A 17311-nucleotide genomic window follows, 5' to 3' on the forward strand; every position below is an offset into this window, starting at 1 on the left:
AAGAGGTAGTAATAGAATAGTACTTGCATACAACTTCACAAGTCATAAATGTTCACCGGCTTTAGTGAATGCTGCCTGTTTTCTCTCGCTTGACATGGACTATTCCATTATTTAATGTGTTTCCTCTTCTCTGCTGATTTCCCCCGCATATAACATTGTTTCCTGTACAAATTGTCCTCTGCCTTTTGGCTTTTGCTACATGGCCAGTTATTGAGAGTTAGAATTACTTCCAGCTCCACTACATTTTCTGAATGATTTGAAATCCTGGAGGTAACCAGCATTTCAGGCACCTGAAGTCATGGCCAAGAGTTAATTCCAGCTCGGACCTGCTTGACTAAATCAGTGAAACATGTGCAATTGTATCAATAATGCAAAGGGTGACTATGGATATGTATATAGACTTTTTATGCTGTATTTACCATTAAATTAAACACAACTGGACCCCACAAGTTTAGGATCAGAGCTAACCATGTCCACAACAGCGGACTAACTCCTTAACTTCTCCCTCTTTTGAGATTAAGCACAGCCTGTGGGTCACCGTGTGACGAATGGAGCAGTGAATAGGAATATTAGAACAAGCATGTAGACCAGTTGTTAGCTGCTGACAGGTTATTAACTCCTGCTGGCTCTCGGCTGCTGATTCCGTCCAAGCATGGTGCTGGAGCAAGACAGTCTAGCAAATAGTCAAAGTGCTTTTCTGGGCGGAAACAGATTCTCTCTGTGCTTCTCAGACAGCTGCAGTTCTACCACATACCTGAGGTTGCCATCTTTGAACGTGGCTCTTTAGGGACAGTCTAGCCTTTCATTACATCAATTAGGCAAAACAAGTAAAGTATCAACCAGTTATGTAGCAATGTAACTTAATTACGAGAATGTATCAACAATTTGACTCTATTCACTTCAGACTTAATCAGGATTGTTGGTTCATTTCCTCTTATGTTTAAATTAGGACAGCCAGAAAGATAGCATCTTCACTAACACTGGACTACAAATTTTGGGATACCACCTATATTTTGGATGCAAAATATGAGCAATAGTAGATTAGATGGCAAACTTTCATATGAGTTGTTTAGACTAGACCATGAGAGCTGTGAAAAACGTCCAGCAGACTCTGGAGTTTCCGTAGGCAGGTATGAGAGCAGCAGTCCAACTTTAGGCTGGTGGCTCCTCTTGCCATGGCTACTTTTGCTTGTGTATATTCTCTGAGGTTTTGACTCAAACCAGAGGGCAGGTGGCTCAGTCCTGCCGTGATCAACTAATTTGGTTTCTATGGTGCTAGAGATGTATTTCCTGCCAGCCTGGCTCCTGTGGGTTGTATATTTATTTAACACAAACCAGTGTTTCAGCCCACCTGGCAGGATCCTGTACCTTGCACTGCAGCACATGCCTGAGCTATTAGCACGCCGCCTGAGTGTTACCAAGGGAATGAATGGAAAAGTGGATGGAAAAGATGAGCCGAGAGCTGGCGTTGGGAGCCAAGCCAGGCTGGATCTGTCCAAGAGGGCAGGGAAGGTCATTTTGTGGGCAGAGATTGGACTCTGCATAGCAGGCACAAGCAAACTCAGTGGAAAGTACAAGACTGTAATTAGCAATGGTTGTAAAGTCAAAAATACTGCAGATCCAGGAAAATCCCTCCATAAATAAGCCAGAGACAGAAAGCAGAGAGCTCCAGACACCCTGCCAGCCGTTCCAATCAGCCATATGAAGATTGACTTAGGCTGACCTGAGCAGCAGCAGCAGCAACATTTTGCATCCCACCTGCCAGTGCCTCATCTAATGCCCTTCAATGGCTTATCAAAGAAAACAGGCAAACTTGCTTATATTAAAAAAACAATGGCTATACTACAATGATGAACAACTCAGGTCCCAATGATCCCAGCAATATACACCAACGGCAATATGCATTTCCCTGAAAGATTAGGCCAACATGCATGCACATTCTCAGGATAACTCAACATTCAGAATGCAAAATCCACTTCCAAAGAAAATCAGGTTGCGTGTGACCAATGAATTAAGTGCTGTCAAGTCCTAGTATCAGATACAAATCCAGCCTGCGCCAATCCCTTCATGCAATGAGGTAATAAGTATAAGCAGAAAATAACGCTGCTCTGCTATAAGACTGGGGTTTATGGATGACACCAGAGACCCAAGCAAAAATCTAATTTCCAGATCTCTGCTCCAGTTCTTACTGCATTAGTGCATCATGACTAGGCAAGGAAACAAGTACATTAGTGGTACATCACAGCTAGGCAAGGAAACAAGAGGATTTCCTCCCTGAAAAATGCTTGCCTTTCTGGATTAAAGGAATGAAATCAAAACATTGTGTAAAATAACATCCAGAAAGGTAGGCCCAAGTACTAGCTGCCTCTCATCCTGGAGTAACTTCCAGATTAGAGCATCATCACTGGTGTTTTTCCTGGAAAGTCAGCATTATGTCAGGGATCATCCCAAACAACAGCATTCTATTGGCTGGGTTCAGATGATCAGCAGGAAAAAGAGTTACCGTGCCTTCTTTTGCTCACCCTGGTGCAAACTGGTTGCAGGATTTGCCTAATTACGCGCATGGAGTGCAGCTTCCCATGCCATCGAAACCTGGTGAGCTGAGTGGAGAGGGTGGCTTCAAAACTACCCATGGCTTGTCGAAGGTTTTTGTGGTGGGTTTGGAGCCAGCCACTGCTGCTTCACTTACCAGCCTTGGCTGACACAGGAAGCCACATGCGGTGATTAAGCAAATTGTGGCTGGCACCCAGTTAGTTCACATGATACATTAAGCGGAATGTGGCACCCCAGGCTTAAAATTAGCTTAAACCCCTTCCTGTGGAAGAAATGATTGGGCACAGTGAGGGTCCTGATGCACTTCCTCCCTTCTCTTCTCCCATGACTCTTCTCAGAGGTATCACAGGTAATACCATGCAGCCATTAAGGGAAGCACAGTGAGGATGACAGATGCCCCCAAGTGCCCAAGTAGCAACTTAGAGGGAAACTGTCGGAGACACCTTGTAACTGATCCTGGCAGAGGAGGACTGCTCATTTCTTTGGTAGAGAGGCCCTCTACCAAAGGAGGCCAAGCATAACACAGCTTGTTCCCCACCTTGCCTGCCATCATGGCTTCATCCTCCTTGCTGAGGACAATGCACTCCACTCCCAGCCTATCATGGAGCAAGTGTCTGCCACATAGCAGAACCTCAGGCCCCATTTGGCCAGCCATGGCAAGCAGGGATGGGATGAGCTATATTGCGTTCAGCCCAAGCTTGTTCCATCTCTGCCACTGCTGCTGAGCAGCTGCAGGTCTGGGCGAGGCTGGGGCAAATTCTGCTGGGACTCCTCTGGAGGAGGCCTAGCAGTGCATCCTCTCTTCAATCAGCACGCTGAGAGGAAATCCAGGAGAATGAAGGAGGGCACCTCAGGGGAGTTTGGCTGATCCCCCCACCCTCACTTGGTGCATTCTCCTGGTCCAAGAAGACCCAGAAAGAGCTGGTCTTGCTCTCACCAAGTGGCTCTGTAGGCTTTGAGGAATTACATGGACTTTTTGACTTATCTGGATTTGGAAAACACAGCAAGCCCAGGAATGGCTACAACAAGTCATGGCTTGTTAGGCTTTGCAGCCACACAGAATATTGTGAGGAGCCTCAAACAACATGTTCAGCCAATGTGGCTTTGAAGGTCTGGTGGCTTAGGGTGTCATGTGAACCCCAATGGTTTCTGGGAATGGGAAGGGCCTTCATCTTGAAATCAGTTCTCTGATCAGTTAATCTGCTGTCCACCGTCCGCCCATAGGCAATGTCCAAAGAAGGCAGTGGAGTCTTCGGACTGATCTCATGGGAGGCGCCTGGCTGTGCAAAAGCTGAAATTATTTGTAAGGCTGCCAATGTAAACAACTAGGAAGAAGGATATTTAATGTAACTGAACAGATTTATACCTCCCTGTCACATTGATTATTTGATTCCCGTTCATCCACCAAGCTCCTGAGCAGCTGCCCCAGCAGAGAGAACAAATACAAACCACAAAAGGCTCTCATACTGCAAAATTGCAGCTGTCAGCTATAATGGGCCAGAAAACACAATACAGAACTCCTTTGCTCTTCCAGAGATGTGCACCCTCTTGAAAAGTACTGATAAACTCAGAGCCAGCCAGGAAGATAGCTGTGAATGCTACCACACAAGCAGTGCCTTGCACCGGATCACTCCTTTACTCCCTTGCAGAGTCATCCAAGGACCTACTTTACTAGGCTTTTTCTCTGCTGGTATAAATCACCCTGGACTCCAAAATTGCCCTGTGGGCACTTGACAGTACGGTACATCAAAAACTGTTCAAAGTTACCTAGGACGTAAAATTAGTGCAGCAGTACTGCAGCAGTGATCTGATACAGCTTTATCCATTCATGAGTTATAGACCTTTCCTTGCAGTCTTCCTGAAGCATGGCAATTCCAGAAGCAGGACATGCTCAAAACCCAGCATGGATTTTTAATATGCAGTCTAATTTAAGGCCCAAGCAGCTGTGGATGCTGTGACACCAATCATACTTGAATCTTATATCCAGGGGTCCAGAAACTTTGATGTGCATAGTCACGATTTCCACTGTAGAATAGCAAGGGTAAATTCGCATCATTGTTTTTCATGGAAAGAAAAAGTCCTAAGGTGGCTTCTGTGTGTGATCGCGCCTGCAAATGTCCATTAGTTGATGGTGCTGTATGACAGCATTGCATCAAACCGTTTTTATTGTTTCCCAGGGTGCAGATAAATTGACATCTCACTACATGGGACACTGTGACAAAAATGATATAATGTGTGGAATTATTAATTTATTTGTATCTGTCCAACATTGCTAACGCTGTTTCAGAAGTGGTACTCTCCATCTGGGGAATAACGCTGCTCTTTCACCTACTGACTCCTCTGCAAGTCTCCCTCTGCTAGCTAGCCAGCTGACAAATCAAAGCCGCAGCCTTTGTTCTGAATTGTCCAGAGTATCCATTTTCTCCTTAGTTAATGGCCACGCAACCAAAGGGAGGCAAGACTCTTGCAAAAATATGCTACATTTCTTCTTTCCAATCCTGTCACGCCCACCAAGAAATCTCATCAGTATTACATCAGCAGGACTTCCTCAGCTATGTTGCCTTTGGAATTCCCTACCCAATACTCGGGAACTCATCCTCATTGCTGCTAATGGAATCTGATTTTATTGCTGATTTTTATTGTCACTGCTGTAATAAAGTGTTTTATTATTTATGGATTTTATTTCGTTTTAAATTTTTAACATGTTGCTTTGCTCATTTTAATATGTTCTTTGCTGCCTCAAGAGTCTCTAACTGAGAGACAGGACAGATATATTTTAACAGGAAATATTACCTGAAAGTAGTACAGGTATTCAGTCATGTATCAGATTGCTTGGGTCTTAAAGGGCTCTCATTGGGTTAGAATCCAAAGCAGCAAGATTGCCACTTCCATAGTGCTTGATATCTTTGCTCGCTTAAGGCAACCCCCAGCCAGACACACTGGGAGCTGTAGGGTATTTTTTTGCCTATATATACAAAGGATTGTGATCTAAAAGGGTTTTTTGTTTTGCTTTTGTTTTGCCTGGGTATTAAGCTGTGGATATAACTGGCCACCATTCAGACATCAGGATAAACCATGGTTTAGGCTGATGACAATGAAGCTAGGCAAACACTGGGCTTATGTGCTCTTTCCTTCCTTTGCTTCTGATTTCAATTAACCTTAGTTTAGCATTTCATCCAAATCCTAAACTGTGTTTATAATCTTAACTAAATTTTGTTGCGGCAGGATAGATATATTTTTTTATATAAATATATCTCTGCCCATCTTTTTTTACTTTTCAAAAGTCTGTGTGACTATTCATTAATTTGAACTTATCTGAAAACTAAATTGATCCATTTTTAAAACACGCTGAACCTAGACAGGGGGAAGCAGGGCATTGTAACATGGTAAGCCAGGAAAACTTGCCTAAGACTGGGGGAGAAAGAACCAGTTTCCCTGTTTATTTATGTAAAACATTTCTATCTCATCCTTCCAGATAAAACATCTCAGGATGGCTTACAATAATTAAAATACTAAAAGTACAATGATTAAAACAATAAATGACAAGTAAACAAATAAACAATCACCCTGCAAAACTAATAAAAAAGAAAGAAAATGGGACTGTAATCTTAAAACTTAAAACATCTAAAATCTTAATGCTTAAAAGAATAAATAAATAGAATAGGGACAGAGGATGCTTCTCAGGGAAGACTGTGTGTATGTAAGAAATGTCGCCAGTGTCCTTAGCTTTTCCCTCATGGGTGCAAAAGCAGCTGGGTGGGGCACTGCTGGTTGTAAAAAAACACAAGCGGGCCAAGGTTAAGAAGTCCCTCTCCACAGCATGATGGTTCTGCTTCAAAGTGCAGCTAAAACAGCTGTTGTTGTTGACTTTAAAAGTCCAGTGACTGAATCATAATAGTTCCGCCCTAGTCACTCTCTGGGAAAAACAATGAGCCGACATCCCATGGAAAGCTTCACAACTAACAACATACCATTTGGAAATAAACAAAGATAAGCCATTGCTTGATTTGAAGGATTTATAGCCATACATTTTGGATTTTATAGCTGCCAGTAAGGCTAACTCAGCCTAGAGCTGTTGACCCTTGTGAACCTATGGCACTGTTTGTGCTATACTGTGTTTGAAATTGCTCAGGCTTCCTGACCCCAGAAAGCCTGTCTTCCCACCCTCTTCTGCTCCTATTGCTGCTCAGCCAGAGCAGTCTGCTAGTGAGCACACTAAGGTAGGAGGCTTGTCAGAGAAGCTCCCTTTGTTGTGGCCAGATTGCACCATTCATGTCCGGAATGTCTTGGTCCGGGGAGTCATGCAAGGTGGGCCATTACAAAGTCAGTGTTTACACAAAACTTACCCATATAAAAGTATTCTGGGGACCTTTCGTCAGTCGCTAAATCTCTTATTACGTTTCCAAACCGCAGCCATAGCCCAAACGCGACGACGGCTGAACCCGCCAACTGGAAGAGCAAAACAAAATCCAAAAGGTTAACAGTTAAAGGAAGGGCAGTGAGTACAGAAAATTTGCAAACAAATAACGCCTTGTTCTTTCTGGAAACTCCCAAGGCAGATGATTCCACATGCTACTGTATGAAGACTGCTATTGGCATTAACACACTTTATTTCTTAATATTGCTCTGCTAAAACGGGTGCGTACAGACATTTTTATCAGTAAGCTCAGGCAGAAGCACCCTCATGTTTCTTTCAGAGGCACAATTTTTCTTGCAGCTTGAACAGCAGGGAAGCCGCATGTGTGCATTTAAAGGAGAAGTTGGCATGCTCAGTGCTGATCGGCTGAACATTGGTGAAATCACTAATCTCCCTACTCCCAAAGCAATGATTCAATATTTTTTAAATCAACCAAGGCCCTGTGGCACCTTAAAGATGGATTTTAGCCCAGTTTTTAAAAAGGGGGAGTTGCCTATATAATTGCATAAGAGTGTAATCACATGCATATTTAGACAGAAGAAAGCGTTGCAACTTCTTATGTGCTGGGAATTGTAGGACAGTTTCTGACTGAACTGCAATTGGCTTATACTCTTAATGTACTTATACTGCATTAAAAATAAAAAAACAGCCAACAGTCCACTCAAAGGAAGTGGAAAGAGACAAGACAGATGACTGAATTAGCATTCAATTTGCTGGTCAGTGTCCATCAAGTGCACTGCAACAGTGGGAAGAATACAGGCTTGCCTTGTGGAAAAAAAGAATATATACATTTGTACATATCCCTGGGCTATATGTACATACAAGATTTGCTGATCGTGAACAAACTCCTATTTTGATATTCATGTAGAAACGGGTTGTGTTTTCTTGGGCTTAGGAACCTGAGGCAGTTGGTCTTGGACACCTTCTCTGTCTACTTCTCAAAAGCTCTTTACCTGGTATTTAAATCAGCTCAATGCTTATAAATATAAACGTTGCTTTCAAGGAAGCTTCTTCTTTGTGGAACATGCAACCAAGGGTTGCGATTACTTCATGTTGTATTAGGAGAGATTACCAAACACTTAAGCACTTGAGCCTGCCATCAGTATGACAGATCCAAACACATGCAATCCTAGATTGGAATTCCCTTCAGCTTCATCCCAGAATGATAACAGTTTCCCTATGGAGCGGCAAAGGTGATAGTTATGGAGATGTCAGCAGGTTTGGTGTCAGTAAGACGTTCAGTTGGCAATTCCATGCCTCCCCTAATGAGGAGAAAACCCGTAAGAAAACTCTTGAGTCGATTCCTTTGTGGAAGAGAGTAATTATTTTGCTAGGGATGCCCAGGTCCTTTGACAATGAGGCCCTTGATAAAGATAGCATGCCTCTTCTAATCAACTTGTGGTGGTGGTGGCAGTGGAGTGGGGAGCGGGGGAGGATTTCTTAGTACGGAGCAAGTGAACAAGAGACAATAGCCAGTGCTTCTGCAAAGCCACACAACATGTAGCTTTGTGTTGCTGGTGTTGGATCCCCAGCTGCAGCTGAGTGATGCCAGCCTCATATCTCGGTACTCATTCACACCAAAGTAGAATTAAAGTCATCCCCACAAGGAAAGAGAGGGTCATTCCTAGGGTAGGGGTGGGAAGGCTTGAGGGATCAATTTCAACTTTTGCTAAAAAGTGATGGATCACTAGAACCCAGAGGAGCCAAGTGCAAAATACTCAGTGAAAATGCAAGAATCTGGTTTGTCGGCTGTGGGGTTGGTGGTGGGGCGGGGGATGACAAATGGTTGCTTCTACCATTCACAATTAGAAGTCAGAAATTCTGCTACACATCATCCAGGGTTGGCTCTAACCTGCCCTCTGACCACTCCTGGTTCCATCTATTTCACAGAAGTATGCACCATAACTGTTCAGGTGTAACAAGCACACTCTTTCGAAGGGATTTATTCCTTACACAATGGTTTCTAAAAAATGGCACCATGAGACCTCCTCTATCCACCCTGCAAAACCCTCTTCAGAGTTAGAGAGATCCCTGCTGGTCTGCTTTGGAAAGGCCTTCCTTTCTGCTGCCTCAAGTTGAGATGCTTTTGGCCTTCTCAGGATGCAGCAGATTCACTGACCTCCCCGAGCCAGCTCCAACATGGCCCCAGCCTCCTTAAGCACCCATTGCCAACATGCTTGCTTCATTCGAAACAGAATGCCTCAGTGGTGAGGCAACCAAATATAACCTATTTCCACCAAAAGCAAATCTCTTGGGATTAATTATTTCTCCTTGCTATTATTTCCCACACGCTTTCCCCAACCTGGCATCCTCCAGATGTGCTCAACTATAAATCCCATCACCCCAGTGGGTTTGAGATCATGGAAGCTGTATCCGTGGAGACACAAGATTGGCGAGGGTGGTCTAGACTGAGAGACGATTGCATTGTAAAGTACATTGCAGTATCTCTACAAGTTGGATGTCTGTCTAGTGGCATGTTGGTCATACTAAGCCATATTGAGGGGATCTGTGTCACAGAAAACTGTGAATACTGCACTGTGGAGATGCAGTTTACAGAATGGCCTTTGCCAAATAAGTGAATAGGTCCTTTACAGGGAAATGAGTGGCTAATTCAGGCTGCCCCTCCACTTAACTACCCCAACAAACAAAGGCCCTCGCAGGAGCCAACCAAGGCAAAAACAGGCAGCCTCTAAGTGGAGCTGGCTGGCAACACCCATCACCAAGATATTACTCCATCAGTCCCAACTGATTCCATCTGCCCTCTTCTGTAAGGCCTTGTCTTATAACCCCGCTCAGGCAGAGTAGGAAGCTCTTTGCCTGAAGATTCAGGTTAGTGCAATCCAGTGGAGACCATCCCCAGGATTTAGAAAGCAGAAGAGGCATCTGTAGCTCTTCATGCAGCCATACTTTCAAATTTAGCATAAACAGTCCATATTCTCTGGTAAATATAAGCAACCACTGTCCCAATTTTGTTTCCATTTTGCCTTTTGTGGAGATGCTGGGAATCCTCTTCATAAAATGCTCTGAATATGCACTATAATTCTTCAGCTTCACACCCAGTCTCCTGGGACTTCTCTGTTAGGGTGGGGTGGCAGATGCTTTGCCTTGAGCAGACTTCTCCAGCCTGGTACCCTCCAAATGTGCTAAACTGCAGCTCCCACCATCCCCAGTCATCATAGCCATGGTGGCTAGGGATGATGGGGATATGGTCCAACCCATCTAGGAGGCACCCAATGTGTGTATATATGCCTCTGCACATACACACAATGCCAGGGCACTGCTTCTCTCCCTCTCCCCCCCTCCCCCCCCCCCCCCCCCCCCCCCCCCCCCTCCCTCTCTCTCTCTCTCTCTCTCTCTCTCTCTCTCTCACACACACACACACACACACACACACACACACACACAGCAATAATTGCATAGCCAGGTTTCTGAATACTGTATTCTTAAGCTTAAACCAAAAAGGAAGCCACTGTGGTCAGATTACTAATCTTTCCTGGTTTGGCTAAAGAGGCACTATAAATGAGTCAGAGAAGAAAGTGTGTATGTGTCATTCCCCCCATGATGTGAAAATAGGTGCTTCACATACAGCAGCATCTGTTTTCAGTACTCTGTGAAATACTGGAGGAGCTATAATGGGCTTGACAGGCTTGAGTTAGGGGAAGGGCTGCTGGTGAACATGAGGAACATGCAGAAAAGGGATTGCTGCTTCCCAGCAAGGTTTTATGGAGATGGGACAGCAAAGTATCATGACTATCCAACTTCTCTGATCGATGAGAAGTTCCAGGGATGCAGCACCTCACCAGGTCTAGCTTCCTTTAGAGAAGATTTATGGCATTTGCTTTGAGTTTAATTACACTTGGAGGCACAGCTTAAGCACTCCAACAAGCAGGCAAATCCACTGCCTAACAGTTATGGAGAAAAAGATAGCCTTCCAAAATACAAGAGCCCAAACCCAGCTTTCTCTTTTACCCTTTTACCCCTCAACACAAGTAGGCCTAAACTGGGGACAGATTGTTGGTGCATATCCAAGCCCCAACCTCAATGTCCTGATCTATTGCCCTCATCTCACAACTAGCTTGCATTTTTTTCTTGTCTAGGAGGAGAAATAAAGATGAGTCATCTCAAAGCATCTTCTGGCCTTCTTGGGACATCAGCTGTAGTTTCCCCTGCAAAGGAGGCAACTTCATGTCCATGCAGAATCTGTGTACTCATGCTGGCCCCATGAATTTTCTCCTGTCCAAAGCTGCAGTCTTCTATATCAGGGGCATCCTTTGTAAAAGGGGGAGTGCATCACTTTACCACCTCCTGCATGTAATTAGCTCTCCCCCATGAGTACCTCGATTTCTGTGAGTGTTGTGTAACAATGATTCAGGCTTCTTGAACAGTCTCACTGAATATTCTCTAAGACTGAAGAGTGTTTCTCGTGCTTGACAAGATAAACCAGAACAGTGACACACAAATGTTCCCAAGAATTTCTTACTTAACAGGGGCTCTGTAACAGGCTTCACATGAGGTAGTAAGAAACTCCCAGTGCCTGTTACTGCCACCTCAGGATTGTTTTACTGGCTTGAGAAAGGAGGATTGGAACTGGCATGGAGGGCTGGTACTAAGGCAAGAATGGGAAGGGTTGAAAAGCCAACTTTGATTATTGCCCAGCTGAAAAGAATAGATTTTGTGAGTGATTGAGTGAGTGTTCACATTACAAATTCCTCCCTTCCATCCCAAATTTTGTACTTTTGCTAATTTCTCAACTCTCCAGTTTGCTTAACAAAATCAAGGGGGGGGGGTAGATCAGGTACTTATTTAAATATTTAATATCTGCATTCCAAGAAATGTACCATTATTCTTTGAGCTGTTCTCAGCATAGCTAGAATTAAACAAACAATCACAATGAGTTTCCTGAAATACATGGTAAGCTTCTCCTTGCCCTCCTGTGCACCATGGCTCAAGCTTTTCAGCTCTTTCCAGAACTCTCCCAGCAAATCCATTCACTTTTTTCATCGCCCTGTCTCAGAGCCACATACAAGGATAAATTGTTGGAAGTGGGAAGGTCATTCTTGCTGGAAGTCTGAAGTGATGGATTGTACAGCTCTCCTGAAATTATGCCAAGAGCCTCATAAAATTAGGCCAACAGTTGCAGGTTCTCTATCCCTTTGCTCAAACCTATTAGCAGAAGAAAGGCTCTCGATGCTGCTGGGCTGCTCTGTGTTGGATAGGGGTAGAAAGGCTGCTTTTCTTACTACCTGGCTTAATTACACAATAACCTACCCAACCAACAAATGACCTGCTTCAAGCAGACAGCAATTGCCTATGGCAAAGAACCCCTTTACATCATCGCAGATTCAAGTAGAAAAACAAAACACACACACCCCTTGGCAGTTTCACCTAATTGTGGACTCCCAGAGAGCCAGGGTAGTTGGCAGGCAGCTGAGCTCTGTGCTCGGCTGCCAAGAGCAATTTCAAGGACCCTGCTGGGCTGAACTGTAGTTCTACAGAGCACAGACTTACACGCACAGTGGGGAAAGCTGGGAACTGTCAGCCCTACAGAAAACTCACTTAGATGGAAGCAGAGATGCCCTTTCATAAGTCCCTGCAATGGTGGGATCTATGAGCTCCTATTGTCTTTCCAGAGCTTCTACACAGACACACACATATACACTGCACAGGAAGAGAGAGAGAGAGGGGGAGAGATGCCAATTCCACATCCCTATACTACAATATAAAAACACAGAGAAGCATATTTATCATCTTTATATTCCACCCTTCCACAAATGTCAAGAAAGCAATTTATGACAAATCAAATAAAACATAATTGTATATGTTCTTTATTTGAAAACTTTATCTGAAACAATTCAAATAAAAATAAAAGCAATGAAATCATAATAAAGCATTTAAGCAACAAATAAAGTCAAACCACACCTATATCAGCCTAGTATCTTTCTCCATGAAACTTCTGGTTGTCCAGGGAAAATAGCAGTAATAAATATTGACTTTTGGGCAGAGAAAAAGGGGCACATACACAGTCACTGGGATCACGACACAAGAAGTAACTATCGTTATAACTGCTTGTTGCATTGTCTGAAACCATCTTGGGGACTGACCATTTGATAAGACCCAACGGTCAGTTCTAGGGGTTGTTTCTGACATGACTGCTTGTTGCATTATCTGAATTTGGGGGACACAACCATCGTGTGTCAAGCGCCAGAAGAAGTGGGCTAAGTAGATGGGCAAAGAGCACAGCTGAGAGTAGCCTCCAGTCTGGAGGGGCTGTCAGGGGCATCCTGGCTCCTGCCTACGGGATCTACTTCAGGCCAGGAGGCTGGAGCCAGTGGGGAGAATCACTAAGGCGACTAACCACCTGCACCTCCTCCTGCATCCTGCCTGAGGGGCCAACAGAAAGAGATAGTGCTCAGGGCAACCCTGCCAAACCAACCACCAACCTCTGCGCTGGAGATCTACTCTTGGTAGAAGCTGGGAAGAGACCAGGAGGGTGTTCTCCTCTCAGGCAGAAGGTAGTGATTGACTCAGCAAAGTTGCCCAAGAATAGAAAGCATCAGGGAGTGGATTGAGCACTGTGCTGCCTCTCCAGGGGTCTTCTCTAATGCAGGAGAGCTACTAATCTGCTCTGTCACCCTCCCTGCTGTGCTTCAGGGGGCAAGACATGCTTATATGGGGGATTCTCTGTCAACTGCAGTGAGTTGAAATTGGCTTGCAATCATGGCTGTCAATGAAAGGAGCTTCATTACTCCCCGTGTGCCCTGGGAGGCCTTCAGGAGGAATGAGAGAGAAGGAAGCTGGGGGAGGCAGCAAAGCACCTGCAGTGAGTCTGATCATCTGTTGGGCTCATCGTGGGTGCTTGGCACTTATTTGATTTCTATCCTGATTTTTTTCTCATGAACTCAAAGCGGCTTCCATCACTCTGCTCTGAACCCTATCTCCAACAACAGCCCTGTGAGGTAGGTTGGGCTGAGTGTCTGTGACTGGCCCAAAGTCACCCAGTTGGCTCCATGGCTGAATGGGGACTAGAAAGCAGATTGCCTGAGTCCCAGACTTGCACTCTTAACCACTACACCACACTGGCTCTCTTGGTTAATGGCAACTCATTGTGGTGATGTACTGCAGTAGGTTGCTGTTACATGTGAACTCACCCATTATATTCATTTAGGAAAACTGGTATATCTACAAAATCAAGACACTGTTGTTGTCATTGCCGGTATTATTATTACTACTATTATTAGTAGCAGTAGTAAAGTTAAGCTCATAGTGTTTCTTCAGGTCTTTCTCAGGTGAGAGGAAAAGGCCCAAGAGATCAATTAATCTAATTAGACCAATTCAGCAATCAGTTCACATGAAATCAACAGGATGTGCACGTGCTGCAGACATCGGCCTATTTCTAGTAAGAGCAACATTCAGCATTCATCTAGACTGCCTTGAGAACAGACATGTCCTTCACATGAAATAGCGACCTTTACTAACTTGTTTGGTGTTCAGGTGAATATAGGAACTGGCTGGGAGATGATTTACTGAAGACGACTCAAAAGAACCTTCCTCAACCCAAGGCCCTCCACTTCAGCTGGACTACAGTTCCCATCATACCCAGCAGGTCCATTGCCTTAGCTGCTGTACCAGTATACAAACCAGGAGGAAGGTAGGCTAGTAGTTATCAACTCACTGAGGAGAAGAAGGAGAGGAGAGCAACTTTTGCCTTGGGGGAAATTCGAGAGGGCAGGCACACGACCACGATTGTTGCATATTTAGACAGCTGCTAGTCCTGAAATAGAAGCAGTGGCTAAGGAAGAGCTTAACTGCCGCATGTGCAGAGATGGGCCACTCACTGGGTTTGCTTTTCACACTTGCTTCACACTTGCTGTAAAACAGGAATGGGAAATGTGTGGCCCTCCAGCTATTGATGGACTGTCCCTCCCATAATCCCTCTCCATTGGTTTTCCTGCCTAGGGTTTACCGGAGTTGCCATGCAAAAAGGTCTAAAGGGCTACCCTTTCCCCATGCCTGTTCTAATGGTCATGATAGGACTTGTAGTCCAATGCATCTGGAGGATGCCTGGTTGGGAGAAGCTGAACCGAGCAATGCCAACCTAGATGGACAAAACCGTCTGACCACTTGAGGAAGGGAGGGGGGTCCTTGCCCAGCGCGCTTGGGCAGTGTGCTGCAGGGTGGGTCTGCACTGCTCACTGTTCCCACCACGTGGACCTCTCCTAGGGACACAGCGTGCTTGGTAGGATGGCATACAGCAACTTTCCCCCGCCCGGTACACGACCCTCAGTGTGCACGTAGCTCTCTGTACAGTGAAAGGGCCAGCAAGAGAAACACGAAGCTAACTCCTTTTACATTGTGTATGATAAAGCCGTGCCTTTCGCTGGTTGCAACAATCAAAGTTATACACTTGCTCTGTTATGTTAGGGCCTGCTAAGGCACAAACATGCTGTATCACAATATTCAGGATATTGAAATCAAGAGATACAGAGCAGAGACTAAATATTTGCTTCCTGTAATGTGCTACAAAACAAAACAAAACAAAACAAAACAAAACAAAACAAAACTGCCCCAGAAGCAACTGCTTTGTGCTGACATCTACTTAAAACTGCTAGAAAGAGCTGCTTTGCATAGGCATGTGCAAAGTCACTCTTAGTCTTTGCCCAAAGCGAAATCAGTTTAAACAAATCCACACATAAACAAACCTCAGTTGTAAGATGGAATAGTTTGTGCAGTAGTGTTTGGGGAACAAATTCCTTCTTCCTAAAACAATGTATCTTTCTTGTCAGGTCTTCACTTCAGATGTTCACGGAAACAATTGAAAGGATGTGCTTTGGTGAAACCATCAAAGCAACAACCTGGATATCCCCACCCACAGCCCTATGATGTGCTAGAAATGGCAAATGCCTATAATTAAGAATTGTGGGGTATCCAGGTAACAGTGAGGCATTGCACTTGTAGGTCATGAGATGGACGACCTGCAGCTCTCCAGAACGTGCTGATCTGAAACTTCCACCATCCTTCACCTTTGACTCTGCTGGCTAGGGATGATGGGATTTGCAGTCCAACATTTGAAGAACTACAAGTGGCCCACAAACAGCTGTAGGTTATTGCAGCATGCGACATCAGTCAATAGCAATGATTTTCTGAAATGCATAATATTTCATAACTTTTTAAAAAGAAATCCTCTCTCCAGTGCCATTTCTAAACCTTCTCCACTGCCAGACTTCTCAGTACTATGCCCACTCTCTCTTTCATGTGCACATAAAGCTTTTGGGCAGTTGCTGCAGAAGCACCCCCAGGGTCAAAGGATGCAGCATCTCCACTGCGAGCAGGGCTGACAAAACTGCCCCAGCTGCAGAGAAGCCAAATTCCAACTGGGAAAGGTTGAGGGGAGAACATCCCTCAGGGGCTGGGGCAGATGCAACTACCCATTTGGCCATGTCCCCACCAAGCAATCAGGCGCAGCGCAATTTGAAGCAAGCACACTCGGGAGGAAGCCCTAGTCCAGCCACTGTCATTTCAGGCCGGAGAAGCGCAGCCGCTGTGCAAGCATGTGGCTCTCGTCACCTCTTAGCTGGATTCAGCCATGCTGTGCTCTCTGTGAGGCAGCTTGCTGGCAGGAGAGCTTGTGGAGCAGGCCGATTCCAAGGCATAAGGAAATCATCTTGACTCGCTCGCACCACACTGATGAGCAACCCTGGTAAGTGATCAGACCCACAGCTTTCTGCTGACACTGGCTGCCTCCTTCAAACGCTCCTGCAGGCTGGTAATGATCAGCACATGCTTAGCAGAGGAGTGGGAACAGTGGAAGCTTGTGCACTGGACTGACCCCGGGAAACACACAGACGCACAAGCTAATAGAGGAAACTGCACAGTGTTCCTGCCTTCCCACCTTCTTTTGTGGGGATATCTTTGCACTCAAACCTTGCTGCCTCTCAAGCAGTGCCCAGTCCAGGGGCAGGACTGCTAGATCTCGTTTTCTTTGGCTGCAAGAGTAAAGGGGGCTTACAGTGTATTTGTAATATTTGTTCATAGCACTACATTGCCCCACAGACACCCATGTTCCTTACAGTTTGATCGCTTGCCTTATTCACAGATCCTCAATTGCAAAGCTTATCACACTGCTCTGTAAGTCCAGCTAACCCTTGGCTATGAAGCAGCTCAGGCTTCAGTCCTTAAAGTGCATCCAGTAATGTTGCCCATGAGCTCAGCAGCACAAATGGCAGTGAGGAGAGGCCCAAGCATGAGTCGTTCACCTATTCATACTCAGTCCCACGCTTAATAAGGGGACTCAGGATTGCTCTGAAACTCTTTCTGGGGGCTGACAGATATTTTCAGGGCAAA

General features: G+C 45.0%; 1 protein-coding gene across 1 annotated transcript in view; it reads right to left on the minus strand.

Annotated features, from left to right (window-relative positions):
- The window catches only part of TSPAN2 (tetraspanin 2), a 65913-nt gene that overhangs the window by 37641 nt on the left and 10961 nt on the right, over positions 1 to 17311 (minus strand). The window contains exon 2 of the mRNA XM_044447906.1: positions 6900 to 7002. Coding sequence (XP_044303841.1) covers positions 6900 to 7002 — 103 coding nt within the window. The remainder of the gene's footprint in view (positions 1 to 6899; positions 7003 to 17311) is intronic.

The sequence above is a fragment of the Varanus komodoensis genome, unplaced genomic scaffold (genome assembly GCF_004798865.1).
Source record: "Varanus komodoensis strain SLA01 unplaced genomic scaffold, ASM479886v1 scaffold1, whole genome shotgun sequence".
Lineage (NCBI taxonomy): Eukaryota > Metazoa > Chordata > Lepidosauria > Squamata > Varanidae > Varanus > Varanus komodoensis.